At 37.1% G+C, this 14925-nt stretch overlaps 1 protein-coding gene across 3 annotated transcripts in view; it reads right to left on the bottom strand.

Moving 5' to 3' along the window:
- LOC103470231 (netrin receptor UNC5C-like) overlaps positions 1-14925 on the bottom strand; it is a 193137-nt gene that overhangs the window by 31778 nt on the left and 146434 nt on the right. For 2 of the 3 annotated variants that reach the window (XM_008418510.3, XM_008418508.3), the window contains exons 6-8: positions 13065-13232; positions 12748-12912; positions 6469-6525 (exon numbers count right to left, since the gene is read on the bottom strand). In XM_008418510.3, coding sequence (XP_008416732.1) covers positions 6469-6525; positions 12748-12912; positions 13065-13232 — 390 coding nt within the window. The remainder of the gene's footprint in view (positions 1-6468; positions 6526-12747; positions 12913-13064; positions 13233-14925) is intronic. The other variant, XM_008418509.3, reaches the window with a different exon arrangement.

Here is a 14925-nt window from a genome sequence, read left to right as displayed (position 1 = left end):
AGTGCAGCTACAATCCAGTAGCTTGCCATCATGGGTGTGTGAGTGTGCCCTTTGAGATGTCAATTTGATATAAATATTATAAATAAAATTAAAATTCATTATGTAATTAAACTGAATAAAATTTAATAAGATAACATGCATTAAAAATTACGAAAATATAAACTACTGTCTAATATTTAACTGTCTAAATTAAACGCATGACGCACATACAGATTTTAAATACCTAACTTAATTAGAAATCTTCATATCCAGTCACCAATTATCTTCCAGTTCTCTTTGCTGTGAGGTCTTGGATTCCTCAACTGCAGCTGCGTAAAGCTGTCCTATTATCAAAGTCCCTTCATTTGGCAGTAGGGAATAGAACTGCATAATCCTCTTAGGCCTCCAGTTTTTGATCTTAATTATAATAATCACCATCTCCTTATGGAATCTTTATCATAATCCCACATTAACTTAAAGGTGTATAACTTTATAGCACACACAATATGTGCCAGCTACAGGAAATACATATTTTCCCCTCTAAAGCAAATTTTCCATTGAATGATTTGGCAAACTTCTATCTGTTTCCATATTTTGTTTGGAGATGAATAAAAAAGACGTCCCATGTGGGCTCCTACCTGCATGAGTAAACTACCTACAGCTGCAAGAAAGGAATTTATTTATTGTTCAGTTTGCTTTACATTGTCTCCCTTCTTTTTTTTTTCTTCTTTTTGTTAATCTTTGGCACATTTCTTCTGTTGCTTTAAACTTACAGGTAAACAATACAACATAAACTAACCTATGGCATCTGCAAATGGTGCACAGCAAAAACCAATATTGCATGGGTCATTTTCTCATATTGATCTCATTACTTCTTAGTAATATCTTACTTAGCAGCTCACATGCCATGTAAAAAAGCTACAATGTTTCTGTGAATCATATTGAAAGAACTCAGTGATTGTCTAATGTAGCAGGGTTAATATAAAACAATAAAATGTTATTTAATTTAATTCAATTTGGTGACACAAAGAGATTTTTGGTCATCTCACTGGTTGCTGGACTCATGCCTTCATCTATTATTTGAAAACATAGGCATCATTTGACAAGTATTTCTGAATAACTAAGACTGAACATTATTGGTTATTTTTGACAAAAGAGTGCTTCCCCGACTTGGTCATTTTCTTTTTAGCAAAATTACTGGTTTATTATTAATTGTCTTAAACAACTGTTATAATTATTAACAGCCAAAACCTGACTGTTGTTAAAGCACAACACTGTCATTGTGTGGCCTACTGACCCAAAGTGAGAGACAGTTTAAAGGCTCAGGAAACCTTTGCAGAACTTTAGAGGTAATTAGCTCATTAGGATGTGACACCATGAGTTTCCTTATTGACCTTTTTCACTTTATTCTAATTTTCTGAGACATTGAATTTTCTGTTTTCAGTCTCTGCAAGCCATAATGATCAAAATAGCAAGTAAAGACTTGGAGTATATCACTGTATATATGTGATAACTATACGAGTTTCACTCTCTGAAATGACTGGTAAAAAATATATTGCCTTTCTAAACAATAATTACATTTTTTAGATGTACTACTATGTAACAAGACTTTGTGTTTTAAAAATGTGATCCATTTTAGACTCACACGATGCATGATTTTTTTGCTTTGCCAACATTTCCAAAAAGTTACAAATCAATGGGACAGAACTTGAAGGGCTTAGAATTAAACAGTGTTGACTTTTACAAAGAAAGACTTGTGGGCTGATGAGACATGTCATTTCTTTCGCAGAGATAATCAGTTTAACTAATAACAGTTTTACTCAATACTTCTCAGTGAGGAGGCTAAGCATTGCCTTTGTGTGTTATTAGAGCTCAATGGATTCTAATATTTTCTGTTTCACCAGCGCTGGTGCAGTCAGCGCAAGGTACATAAGTTACTGTCACAATGATTTGTGATGGAATGAAATGTCTGGCTGCTAACAATTTACCTAATCTTGAAAAAATATCTTGAAATCAGGAATAGTATAACTGTTCCTGTGTGTATGTGAGTAACCGCTGTGTATATTTAAATATTCACAGACCAGAGCGCGTAAGAATTTGCAAAAAGGATTTGCTCTCTTTCACACGCACTTGATTACACACACGGGCTATCAAAGCAGAAGACCCCAGCTCACCCTCTCAGTTAGTAGCAATCACTATCTATTGATTGTCTGAGCTTTTTGTCATTCTCTGAGTCTGTTCAATCTACCACGGAGAGGATTTAAACAAGGGGGGGGCAAGGATAACTCAGATTAGCTCGTTTCTATCTTCTGTGTGATTCACATCCAAAGCAGAACTGCGGACAATCACTATCTGACTCTCATTCAACTGCCTTTTTAATCTTTGGCGCAAACATGCAAGCACCACCCATATAGCATCTCTGGTAGGCGAATCTACCTATTAAGTGACTAATAGGGTTCAATTCAAAACAGAGTACACAAGAACACAGACATTTGGAAATGTATCTGTACCTTACATGGTGAATTTGGGGGGAATATGTCAATACCAATAAATAATTATCAATCAACTGCAACCTGAGTTCATATTTACAGTGCACCCGGAAAGTATTCACAGTGCTTCAATAATCCACATTTTGCTTTGTTACAGCCTTGTTCCAAATTGGATTTAATTGATCCCTTTCTTCAAAGTTCCACACACGAGTACCCCATGATGACAATGTGAAAAAACACTGCTACCAATATCACACTTTACTGTAGGGATGGCATTGGCCTGCTAAGGAGCTGTACCTGATTTTCTAGAAACATGAAACCAGGCATTCACGTCAAAGACTTCAATCTTTGTCTCATCACATCAGAGAATTTTGTTTCTCATGGTCTGAAAGTTTTCAGCTGCTGCCCACAAACATGAGTTCTAAAATATACGCCAATTCCCTTTGCTCAATGAATAAAGTTCATCTTCATCAGTTTTTTACCCTAACCTTTTTGATCTAAGATAATTTTCAACTGCCCAAAAAAATGTTTTTCAAAAACATTAAATACGCAGTCGGATACCGATGCACATATGCATATATGCACCGTGGTTAGTTTTTGCAGCTTAAGTGGAAATATTCTATAAATCGCCCCATGAAAGCACTGACTTCACTTCTGGAAGTGTATGTGAGGAAGGTGCTGTCACAGGAACCTGCTGAGTTCAATGAGACTTCAGTGTGGGAATCAATATTTGGGAATGATCCACAGACCTTCATGTGGTCAAGGTGGTTGTCAAACTGTGGAAGCACCACAGTACTGTTGAGGGGGAAAATACCTTTACAGTCCATGTAGCCTATTAGTGAAGCATTAAAGACATAGAGAAGCAATTCAGAATGCATTATAAACAAGAAACCGTCAAAGGAGGAGGTTAGTATCAACCTGTCCTTTACTCATATAGTTTATAAATTTGTGCTGTACAGTCATTCGGTCACTTTCAGTGACTTTGAACATGAAAGGCTTGTTGGTGCCAGACAGGCTGATGGTCTGCTTTCTACAGAAACTGCTGATCTGATGAAATTTTCATGAACAACCATGTCTCTAGTTCATAGCAAAAGATCCAAAATAGATAAAATATTCAATAAGCTGCACTTTTGTGGATGTTGTCTTGGTGTTGACAGAAATGAGATAGTGATTCAAATCTACATCAGAAGTAGGAACAAATAAGAGTGAAAGTCGATTTAAGTGGGTAGAGGGTAGCCAGGTTTTAATGCACTGAGCTTGCAGCTCCAAAGCCTAGAGCCAGATGTTGCATGCAAGCAGTCCTTGGTGATATTGCACTCGCGGATATTGTAGCAGCTTTAGCTATATACAAGGTATGTGGAACAATACATCAAACCTTTAAGCAGAACAGCTATGGCAGCAGAAGATCACACCAGGGATGACTGAATTCAGTTCAATTCAAATCAAATTCAAAAATACTTTATTGATCCCAAAGGGAAATTAAATCCCTTAAACTAAGACTTCTTAAAGCTAAGAAAAATAAACTAAGGCTACAATTCACACAAGACCATGAAAAATGGACAAGAACAAAATGAAAAACATTGCGTGGTCCTGATTTCAAAATGAATAGTCAGATGGTAAGGAGGAAATTTAGCATAAACATGACAGTGTCAATTCACCCTCTCTTACACCAGTGGTTCAGACTATAGGTGGTTCTGCAGCATATCTTCTTAGCACAGGTTGTACCTCCTAGTAAGAACTGAGCCTTGTTTAAATCCCACTATCTGCCTTAGTATTGCTGCTAAACTAGTCTATCCCTTTATGACCACAGCGTATTTTTTTTCTGATGGTGACCTGTATCAGGAAAATGAACATCATACGCTCAAATCATTTCAACTGGATTCTTGAACAGTGAACCTTCAGAGTAACCAAATCTCTTTCTAATTGGATGTTTCGGGACATAGTATAATGGAAAAAAGATTTGCACAATGGGTGTTTCCCCTGATAATCTCCAGTAACCATGTGATGCTATGACACTGATATGAACCAAAGGTTTTGAGGAATCTTTCAGAATCTGCATTACAAACAGTATTCTTAATGGAAAAAGTGGTCCAGCATAGTACAAGCAAGGTATGCCTTACAATGTGGCCAGCGAGTCTGCTGTATAGTTTGCCTGGTTACTTGAGTGTAAGAATAAGTTTTAAAAGAATAACAGTCCATTCCCAACAACTAATTGAAAACAAAGGTCGCAGTGACTTCTGAGTTCAGTAAGACTTCACAAGTAGGATCAATATTTGCGATTGAGCCACAAACCTTTTTCTGGTCAGGTCAAACTGTGGAAGCACCATAATAAAGTTTCAGTTTGGGAAACAAAAACAATACAAAACCAAAAAAAAAAAAACTTATGGTCACATGCAGCCCTCCTCTGTAGTAGGAAAGATATAATCAATTACTTAAGATTGCATTATAAACAAAACACAATAATAAAGAAAATCCTTCTGGCATCTTTACTTTTGGATGGTTTCAACTTGCAGTCTAAGCACTGAGTGGGCCGTACTAGAAATATATTTGGAGTCTCAGAAATAAGAAGTGACATTGCCAAATGTATTGCAGCTTTTTAAAGAACAGAAGAGCACTATGGAGAAGTATTTGCACTAAGATAAATGTCTAACTAATAAAACTGAAAGGAGAAATGTAATCACAATTACAACACATCCTTCTGATGAGAGGTGCTTTATGTAACAGAAACAGAATGACACACTACTACATGAGCTGTGACTGTTTCTGCATTATTTGTATTCTACATCTATCAGCCTAGCAATGTTAATTTTGCAAAACCTTCTATTATAGTGAAACTGTGTCGACAGACAGTTCTTGCAATAACACATTCAAGACACTCAAGGCTTTGAAGATCCAAAAAAAAGCTCTTCTCCAATGAGAGCAGTCAGAATGAAAGGCAGAGATCTTTTCCCTCTTGCACTTCTCCCTCTCTGTCTTGTTCTCAGTTTGAGGTAATTTTCTCTCATTGTGTCAGAAGGAAAAGACAGGTGATGGAAGGCAGGGAAGACCACTAAAAAAAAAATACAAATGGCACCACGAATAGTGGCATCAGGGACAGTTAAAGCCAATATATATTTTTTAAATCCTATCAAAATTTCTCACTTTATATGAAACCTATAAAGACAATTTCAAAATTCCCAATTTAGACATGACACCATCAGAATCTCTCTAAGAGAGTATTCACATCTGACACATTTGATCCGCTTTAAATGAACCAGAGATCGTTTGCCCTTGCAGCGCACATGTAGTACCACCGTTCCAAAATGAGAAATATTACATTGATTCAAACTGGTGCTGCAGTTGCAATAAGAGCGCAAATGTGCACAAGAGAAATGCAACAAAAACTTCCAAAGTTTGTTTATCTGGGTCTGTGATCTGTTCCACCCTCCTCCTTCCCGTTCAATGGGAGCAATGATCATCACCAGCATGGCTTTGTTTACAAATTATAGTCCGCTTGCCAAAAAACCAAACCGCACCAAACAACAAAAACAAAAAAAGTCAGCTTTTAGTCCAGACTATAAAAATAGACCAAAGCACTTTTCTGGTGTGACTACACCTTAAGATGCTGTAGCTGGACAAATCAAGAGGATATGTGCACACCTGCAGCCATTCTAGTGTACATTCTGGACCCAAATTAGCTTAATGCAAAGCTCTTAAACACAACACATCAAAGTTTTGGCTATACTGATGCAAAATTGAAAACTCTGATAAAAATAAATAAATAAATAAATCACAGCTGCAACAAACTTGCATATAGAGATTCAAGCTAACTGGTACTGGATTCATAGCTGAGACAGAAGGAAAGACAGCAGAACTGATTAGTGGAATGTACGTTTTTAAAATGCAAGTGCAACAATAAAATAAAAACAAAAGGTGACTGCTCACAGAATGAAATGGCTACATGAAGAAAACTAAAATAAAAGAAAGATAGATTATTGTAAAACATAAAACATCAACTTACATGGAATTCCCAAAGCACTCTGTTCTTTGGGCTCAGTGGACTTCTGAAACAATGAACCTTGGGACAGGAAAAGAAACGAATGGTGGAATGAGAAAAATGAATAAAAAAGGACAACAAAAATAAAGTAAATGAAATCAAATGAAACAAACATGAAAGAACAGAGACGAGTAAATGACAGTATTTCCTGCCATGTCAGTTTAGTTGTGCAAAAATTTGATATCCAGAAGGTTTGCAGAAAAGCTTCTTAGACCACAAAATGAAAAATAATAATAATAATAATTGATTCAGAAACCATACATGCAAAACATAGGTTATCTAGAGTGGTCCACTTGGTTGAAGGAAACAGGAGGTTTTTGACATAGATGAACTTTTGATGCACTGATGTATTATTGAAGAGTTGGTATATAATTGATATAAAGCTCCATAACAACATTGGGTGCTTAAAAGCTTCTTGGCAGAACACCTGACTAAAAAAAACACAATGATTCAGCACTATAAAGAAAGATATACTGACAAGGTTAAGTGGGGTGATAACCACATACTCTATAAACAAATTGTTACACTTGTAAAGTTGACAGGTAGTACGTGCCATTTTATTTTAAATGCTCAGGTGAGACGGGAAGCTTTAGCCATAATTTTAGATGTCTGCTTTAAGCAGTTTGCCTTGTTTTGGTGTGATTACATTGGATTTAAAGATCATTTGTATGACAGAAATAGGCCACACTTTGTTACTTTATGACAAAAATTGAAAATAACTGTAAAGAAAGAAAGAAAGAAAAAAAAATATATATATATATATATATATATATATATATAGAAACAAATTCAATAAATAGGGTTCAAAAGTCAAATATAATTGGCAAATAGAGTCCAAATGTAAACCGTTTTGTGGTGGCCTTAAAGGTTTCTTAGAGAAAAAAAAAAGTGAACATACAGCATGATGTGGATAAAATAGCACAGCACACAGGTCCAGATTATAGTTGGAAAACAGGTTAAAACAGGTTTGGCATGGTATATAATTGACATAAAGCTGTTAAGGGTTGGTCAACATGGTTTCAGTTTTGATAGTATTCCCATAGTGGATTCTGTTAAATTTACTTTCTGTAGCACCTAAGTTTTATTCGTAATCACCCAGCTGCAGTTGATTTTTACTGGCCATGTATGCTTGGCCTAAGTATTCTTTCTTACTTTTGGAAGATCCTCCTGTTCACCAAAATTATTGAAACCTTTTCTGACGGCTAAAAGCTTTAATTGAAACCTGCACCTGCCTATTGACTGGGTCCTTCAAAACCCCACTTTATGACAGTGGCTTCAACTTCCAAAGCGTTAAAACATCCCACAAAGCACCGAATAACCCCAATATGAAAATGGAAAATAAATCCAAGGAATTCATATATTCTACTCCCTCCTTTCACTATGCATAACTGTGAGCTGGTTTAATTTGAGAATGCAACATGAGGAAATAAACGTGCAAGTTTTGCAAGGATCCATGTAAGCTAAGACACATCACGCAAAAGTATCCTTTATCAGACTTTTTATATAAGAAAACACAACAGCAAAGATAGGACTCATAATAAAAAAAAATGCCATGACTATAAAAAAATTACTTAGTAATTCAAGCAACAAGCCGGGAGGAAGATTTGTTGTAATTTTTGTAATACAACTGTGCATCCAAAAACCAATAATGAAAACACAGTACTTGTAAAATGAAGCATAGATGATTAAATGACAGCATACACAAGAGAGGTTTAAACAAAGAGACAAGCCCAAATGAGACCAAAGCATTTAAAAGGAAAGTAGGAAAAAGTTGCTGACATGCCATGCAGAAAACATTGCTAAAAGACCGCAATGGGAGGAAGCAAAATTGGAATAAGCAGAGCTTTTCAGGAACAGAGATGGATTGTTTGTTGCTGTGCAGTACCTGCCGATAGTATCGCATGAGAAAAGGAAAGCACAATGTATTGTTTCATCCAAATTCAAAAGTTACATAACTGTGAGCATCTCTGGTGATTACTGTGGTTTTAGAGGCTGTGCTGGAGATTAAATTTGTTCTGGTGAAACTGTTGTGCTGCATGTATATTCATGGACAGGAACACAGTTTGGGAGGAAAATGTCATGGTCTCCAGGATGACCTGCTGGAGCTCAGAGTGCATCTCATCCAAGAATTGTGATCAATGTGTCAGATAAAAGTCAACAAGTTAAAACATGAGAGAGAAAACAACTGGTAAAGAAAATCTTGAAGTCAAACACACACGCGCACGCACGCATACAAGCTCACACGGGGATATCTCTCACATAAACACATCAACACAAAGATAAAAGGATTTGCAGGGCAAAAGTGAGGGCAAATGGATTTCTACCTCACAGAGCTCAAGCATACAACTTTTAGAGGAAGAAGGCAGCAAAAGACGATGGAGCGCACAAATCCGGAGGGGGAGGTGCAGGAGGAGAGGGGAGAGAGAGAAGAAAATGAGGGAGAAGTGCTTCTGAGCACAAAGTCAATTATAGAGCACACTATCTAAAACATTAAATCCCCTACTAAATTGACGGTGCCTTATCAGTTCATTCAAACTCCTAACACTTACAGTTTAACTGGGTATTTTTAACACCAATGGGAAAGGATTGCCACACATACTGGGAGGTTTTTTTTCCTGTCTTTGTAAAGGCTACCATCCAAAAGAACAATCTTTCATAAACTGATCATAAACTGAATGGATTTATGTCACAAGATTTACCTTATGCCTTTCAAATATACTGTAAATACACCATAAAAACGCTGTGCATGCAGGAACTCCCTCTAATAGCCACAGACAGTGCAGTCCATACACTGAGACAGCATGCTTCATGAATTCCTGTTATTGCTACAAGAAACAGTTGAAACATTAGTGCTGACATAAAACCACAACTGTGCAGTCATTTTAGAGGCAGGAAATCAATCAGGGGAAATGAGCCGAAATCTATACCTCTTTGGGTTTTATGCCAGATTCTGTGACCACATACATCACAGGTTGCAGGAAATGGATGGATTGGAGACGTGATACGCTATACAGCAGGCTCAGTGTAGGCAAGGGTGCATATACAGTGAATTATGTAAATACTGTGCTAAAGAATATATTTATTTAGGAATAGGATTGCATTATTATTTAAATATATATGTCATGGCATGTTTCCTGATTGCATATGGGAAAAAAAAACTACTAATGTAGCAGGTGGGGTCATCCCGGCAGACACATAACAGAATGTGGAATAATGGAATTAATAATGGGAAAACTTACAGAGAAATGAGGAAAATAAGAATGGGAACAAGGACAAAAGTAACAGTACATTCAGCAGTGAGTGAAAGAAACCACAGAGCTTAAATATTACGGAGTGGCATGCAAGCCAGGTTTGTACAATCAATGAATCCAGTACAGCTGGAGAAGAAATCTAGGCAAGGTACCGAGGGAAGCAGAATAATGGGCACAGGAGAAAACTGAATGGAAACAGCAAAATGATCCAAACACAAGTAAAATCAAAAACACAAACAGTTGTGGATCATGAGTGGAAAGTAAGGTAGAAAACCAAAACAGTTTTGAAAAACTCACAATAAGCTTTTCTAGAGGAGAAACTAGGAGAATGCCCTGATTGGAGGGCAAATGTATGTAAGCAAGAACCTGCATAGAGATTCTGGATGTCAGCCAGTAGGAGAAGCTCTGGGGAACAATGTGGATGTAGGAGGAAGTCTCAACTGTGGACCAGTGAGTCCAACAGGAAGTTCTCAGAATTGAGCCTGGAGACCAGAAGGTTGGAACTCACATGAGGGAAAACTCAGAACCAGGACAGGTCCACCTGGACATCCTCGTTAAAGAACTCGAGAACAGGAACACGCAGAAAACTCAAATACCCTTGCAGAACTCAGGAACAGAAACATGAAGTGATGCCATACGTCTTTAGTGGTTGTGGATGAAACGGTAGCAGCTTGAGGTGAGAAGCAAGGTCAAGTACTTGGACAGGACAATGAGTGGGCTCAGGTGCTTCATGGTGATGAGGTGTGGGTTCAGGTTGTCTGAGGCATCAGAAGCGGACCCTAGACCTCAGAGCAAGGTGATACACCGGTGCTTTGACAGGAGGAGCAGGTCGATAGGCATTGGCCACACCCCGTGGATAAAGAGTGGTGGTGATTTGGCGATGATGACCACTATAGTGAGTGTGACACACGGGGCTAGGCTGCTGAAACCACAGGAGCAGAGACTTGGGCTCTGATGCTGCAGCCAAAAAATTTAGCTCAGCCACCAAAAGCCCAAGCAGAAACCAAAGAGAAGGCCATGGATGTACCAGGTGGATCGATTCCAGGTGGAGAAATAGCCATTCTTAAAGTCCAGAAAGTGATGGCTTTCTTGAGAATGACACATACTTTTCTAAGTCTTGCACCAAAAATACTAAAAAAAAAAACACAGAACACATTTTGACTTCTCTCACTCGGTCCCTTGTCTTACTGGATTCTTCGGTCATGTTGCTGAGGAGAGCCAAAATGGGAAGAGAGGAAAAACTGTGTAGATTCAATTGGAAAACTTAAGAGAAAACCACAAAGAAAATGTATTGGAAATTGTCTTCTTATTGTAGGGTCCCTAAAAGCTGAAAAACTTGCTACATATTTAGATTTAAAAGCACTTAAAAATTAGAATAACGGACATTATGTTTAGAAAGAGGAAGTATTTCTGTATTCATGTTATTTTTTTTTTTATTTCTCACTCTTTCAAACTTCCAGACATCCCTCTCCTACCCTCTTGATATGCCTGTCTGCCAATTACTCTGAGCACATGGAGCAACAGGCACTGCTCCCACAAGTCAACAAAAATAATTGCCTCCACCTTGGAAAAAAACTGCTGCTGTTAAATTGTGCCCATTATGACTCAGCACACATTTTCCCATGCAGGTTTTTAAATTTACTGATGTTGGAAGTGACTAAGTTGTGGATGACAATTCCACATCATTATTTGTCATTACTTTAAAACCAAACCGCTGTTTTTGACTTGAGAAAGGGATGAGAAAGTGGGAAGATTAAACTTAATAATGTCATTCAGAAACCCTCTTGCATTGTTGTTCTATTTGGTGACTCACCTACAGTGAGCAAAAGAGAAGCAAGCACACAGTGGGGCAAAAGCAAACGACAACTGAAGGGAAGAACAAGAAGTAAAACATCTAAGGAAAGAGAAATAAAATTAATTTTGACAATATGTTTCTGAGACAGAAAGTAATGAAAAGCTGGTGACTGTAGGAGAAAAGTGAGCTGACGTGCAGTTAATGAGGAAAGAAGATAGGAGATGTTTGAGAATTGACCAAGAAATGAAGTCTCAACATATGAGAAGGCTACCTCTCCTACAATTAGCGCAGAGAAAAAAAAAGACTGGAATATGGTGGTATTTACAAGTAATATATTTAAAAAGGGAAGATCAGAACATAACTAACCCTCACGAAGTCTTAGCGTGACGCTCAGGAGAGCAGCAAATGTCACAGTCAGACAGCGGGGAAGCGACGAGGGGCTTTCCCGTCAGACTATCAGTTTCCTAAAACACTGTTATGTGTATACATCTGATTTCCCAATTTTGTCCAGTTCTCAAAAAAAAAAAAAAGTCGTAAAACCACCAGACTCTGCACAGGGTAAAAAATCCAAATGACCCCATCTCTTAAAAATGTGCGAGGTTTAAAATTATTAAAACACTGTTCAAACATTACATTTATTTACAACATCACTGTTGTTATCCCTGAGTTGAATTTATGGCCAAAACCAAAACATTTTCCAATGCAAATATATTTGCTTTATATTCCTACAAAATACTACATCAAATTTGAAGAAACATTTGGAGTTGCAGCACATTCAAACAGGTAGTGTGAAGGATAAAACTACGACTAAAAACCTGGAGGTCCCCCACAGTCCTAAAAACAAGTTGGACTTTAGTGCAAAACCAGTAAATGGGGGCGGGCGGTTGAAGAAGCTGGTCAGACGGGATGTAGTAAAGGACATGATGGTTGATTCATTTGGGTTGTCATTTATTAAGCTGGTGTGGCTGAGGCTGTAGTTGGCAGCTGCTGAAGGTAATTAATAAAGTAACTTGCAATTTGACTTAGTTACTTTTAAAATCAAGTAAACAAGTACGTTTTTCAAAGAGTAACCAGAAACCAAGTTAGTTTTTGAAGGTAACTATTTTAGAGCCACAGATATTACAAATAAATCAAATTAAAGAGCTTTTTTTTTGCCATGCATCTAGTTTCTTTTGATTATATTTTCGGACGACTTACTTTGCATACAGAGCCCATCGGTACAGTTCTGAGACTGGAGCACCAGGCCCTCACAATCCTTTCCACCATTTTTAGGTGCAGGGTTGTTGCACTCTCTTCTCCTGTACTGAGTGCACTCTGTCCCGCAGGCTGACCACTTACTCCAGTCTGTCCAGACTCCATCCACTATTGATGAATCGAAGGTGAAAGAAGTTAAGCCAGTCATAAGTAAAATAGTGTGAAAAAGATGGCAAGTATAATAGATAAACTCTGAGGATGCTGTACAATTTTCCAGATAGGACTACACAGTATCTGATCAAACAAAAAAATACAAATACCAGTGCACAGTGTGGTGCAGGGCAGCTTCTGTATGGCCTGTCCGTCACAAGGCAATCCTCCATTAAGAGGAGCGGGGTTGGTGCAGCTCCTGGTTCGTTTCTGGAAGCCTCGTCCACAGCGACTGTTACAAGGGGACCACTCTGTCCATGTTGACCAGCCACCGTTTACTGCAGCAAAATAGAACAATCATTTAAATGAGAGAACATTTAAAGACTCATTATAAGCTGAAAGTGACATTAGAATGATTATTCTTGATAATCTTGATGACACTGGACAAAATGTAATGTTGCTTGTTTTATAAATTGGTTATTGCGTTAAGTTTTTGTCAAATAAAGTACTTTGAACTGACTTTTTGCTAGAATGTGCTTTACAAATAATTGGTTTGTATGTGAACCAATTATTTGTACACACAAAATTACCTCATTTATTGTGCTTTGGCTTTCTTATGGAAGAACGGGTCACTGACAGGATTATGTAGATTAACAAAAGACAGAAAAATCTTTGAATCCGGGAAAAAATAACCTAGCAACAAACCTAAAATATTGCTCAGGACAAATAATGAGAAAAGTCTGCATGACTGGAAGCAAAATAAAAAGGAATATATAAAAATACGCTAATTTGTTAACAAATCTAACTTATTCTTTCTTAAAAGTAGTAGCTTATGATAAACAGTGCAAGATTTCAAGAGAAAGAATACACATCTTTATTTAAGAATACATAATAATATTTAGTCAATTCCCAATTCAACATTCTCATCCTTATTGTTTAATTTTTGAAATAGTTGCAAACATTAAAAATATTTCAAAATCTTAAAAAGGATAGACAGAGATGAGATGGGAGGTCAGACATTTCAAATCAGACATTTCAAATGTAATAATCTATTATGTTGATATCAATTAGATTTAAGTTTTGTGAAGCTTTCGACATCTCCTACGCATAAACACTACCCACTTAACACTTTTTAATTTTTATGCAGCTACTGTCACACAGGTTTTAGCCTATGCTTACATTCACTAAAACAAGAATTTGTACAATCCAGTAAAACATTAGGTACAACATAAACCGCAGACCTTCTGGCAAATGGCATTTACCTACTACATTTACTTACTAACATGCTCTATTTATTTTGCCCATTTTATATGTACATGTGACGACGTAAAAAACAATATTTCCTTTCAGACTTTTATTATTTTCTATTACCACCATTGTGTTTCAAATATTATGTGCCAAAGACAGTTAAAAAAAAAATCAGTTACAAAAAAATGAGACAGCCAGAAAAACCTGATTCAGGTTAAGGCAGAAAAAAACTGAAAAAAAAGCTTGTCATGTGAAGAGGCAGAGTGGGTCGAGGCTGAAGCTTGGCAACTCTGTCTCATAAAAAATGTGCTCATTCCTATTCTAAAGTTCAATTAGAAGCTAAGCTTTTGACTATGTGGTTAATTAAGATAGAGACACTTACTGCCCGCTATTGTCGATTTTCTTTTTTACTTCTGACCTCACCTCTTTGTCTTTCATCTATAGCTGTTTCAATTTTTTCCTCCTTATGTTCCTGTGTTTTTTTTTCTATTTCACCTTGTCAACATTGTCAGCCAAGCCTATATGGCGGCGAGAAGATTGGACCGCAGATTGAACAATCTATTTCTGTAAGGATTCATCAGTGTCAAATCTCTCCATCTCTCCCTGTCTGTATTGAACAGGAACACAAGCTCAGTTATTTTGATTGAAACACTCCAGAATAAAGTCAGTGTTACATTTGAGAGAGACATTCTGTATGTGCATGTGCTTATAACCATTTTTTCCCCCTTTTTATATATGCTAGTTTTTTGCCACCTCAAAACTTCCCCTATTGTCTTACAAAAG

This window comes from Poecilia reticulata, chromosome 9 (assembly GCF_904066995.2).
Source record: "Poecilia reticulata chromosome 9, P_reticulata-male-v2, whole genome shotgun sequence".
In the NCBI taxonomy this organism is placed as follows: Eukaryota; Metazoa; Chordata; class Actinopteri; order Cyprinodontiformes; family Poeciliidae; genus Poecilia; species Poecilia reticulata.
This window is presented reverse-complemented; position numbering and strand designations above follow the sequence as displayed.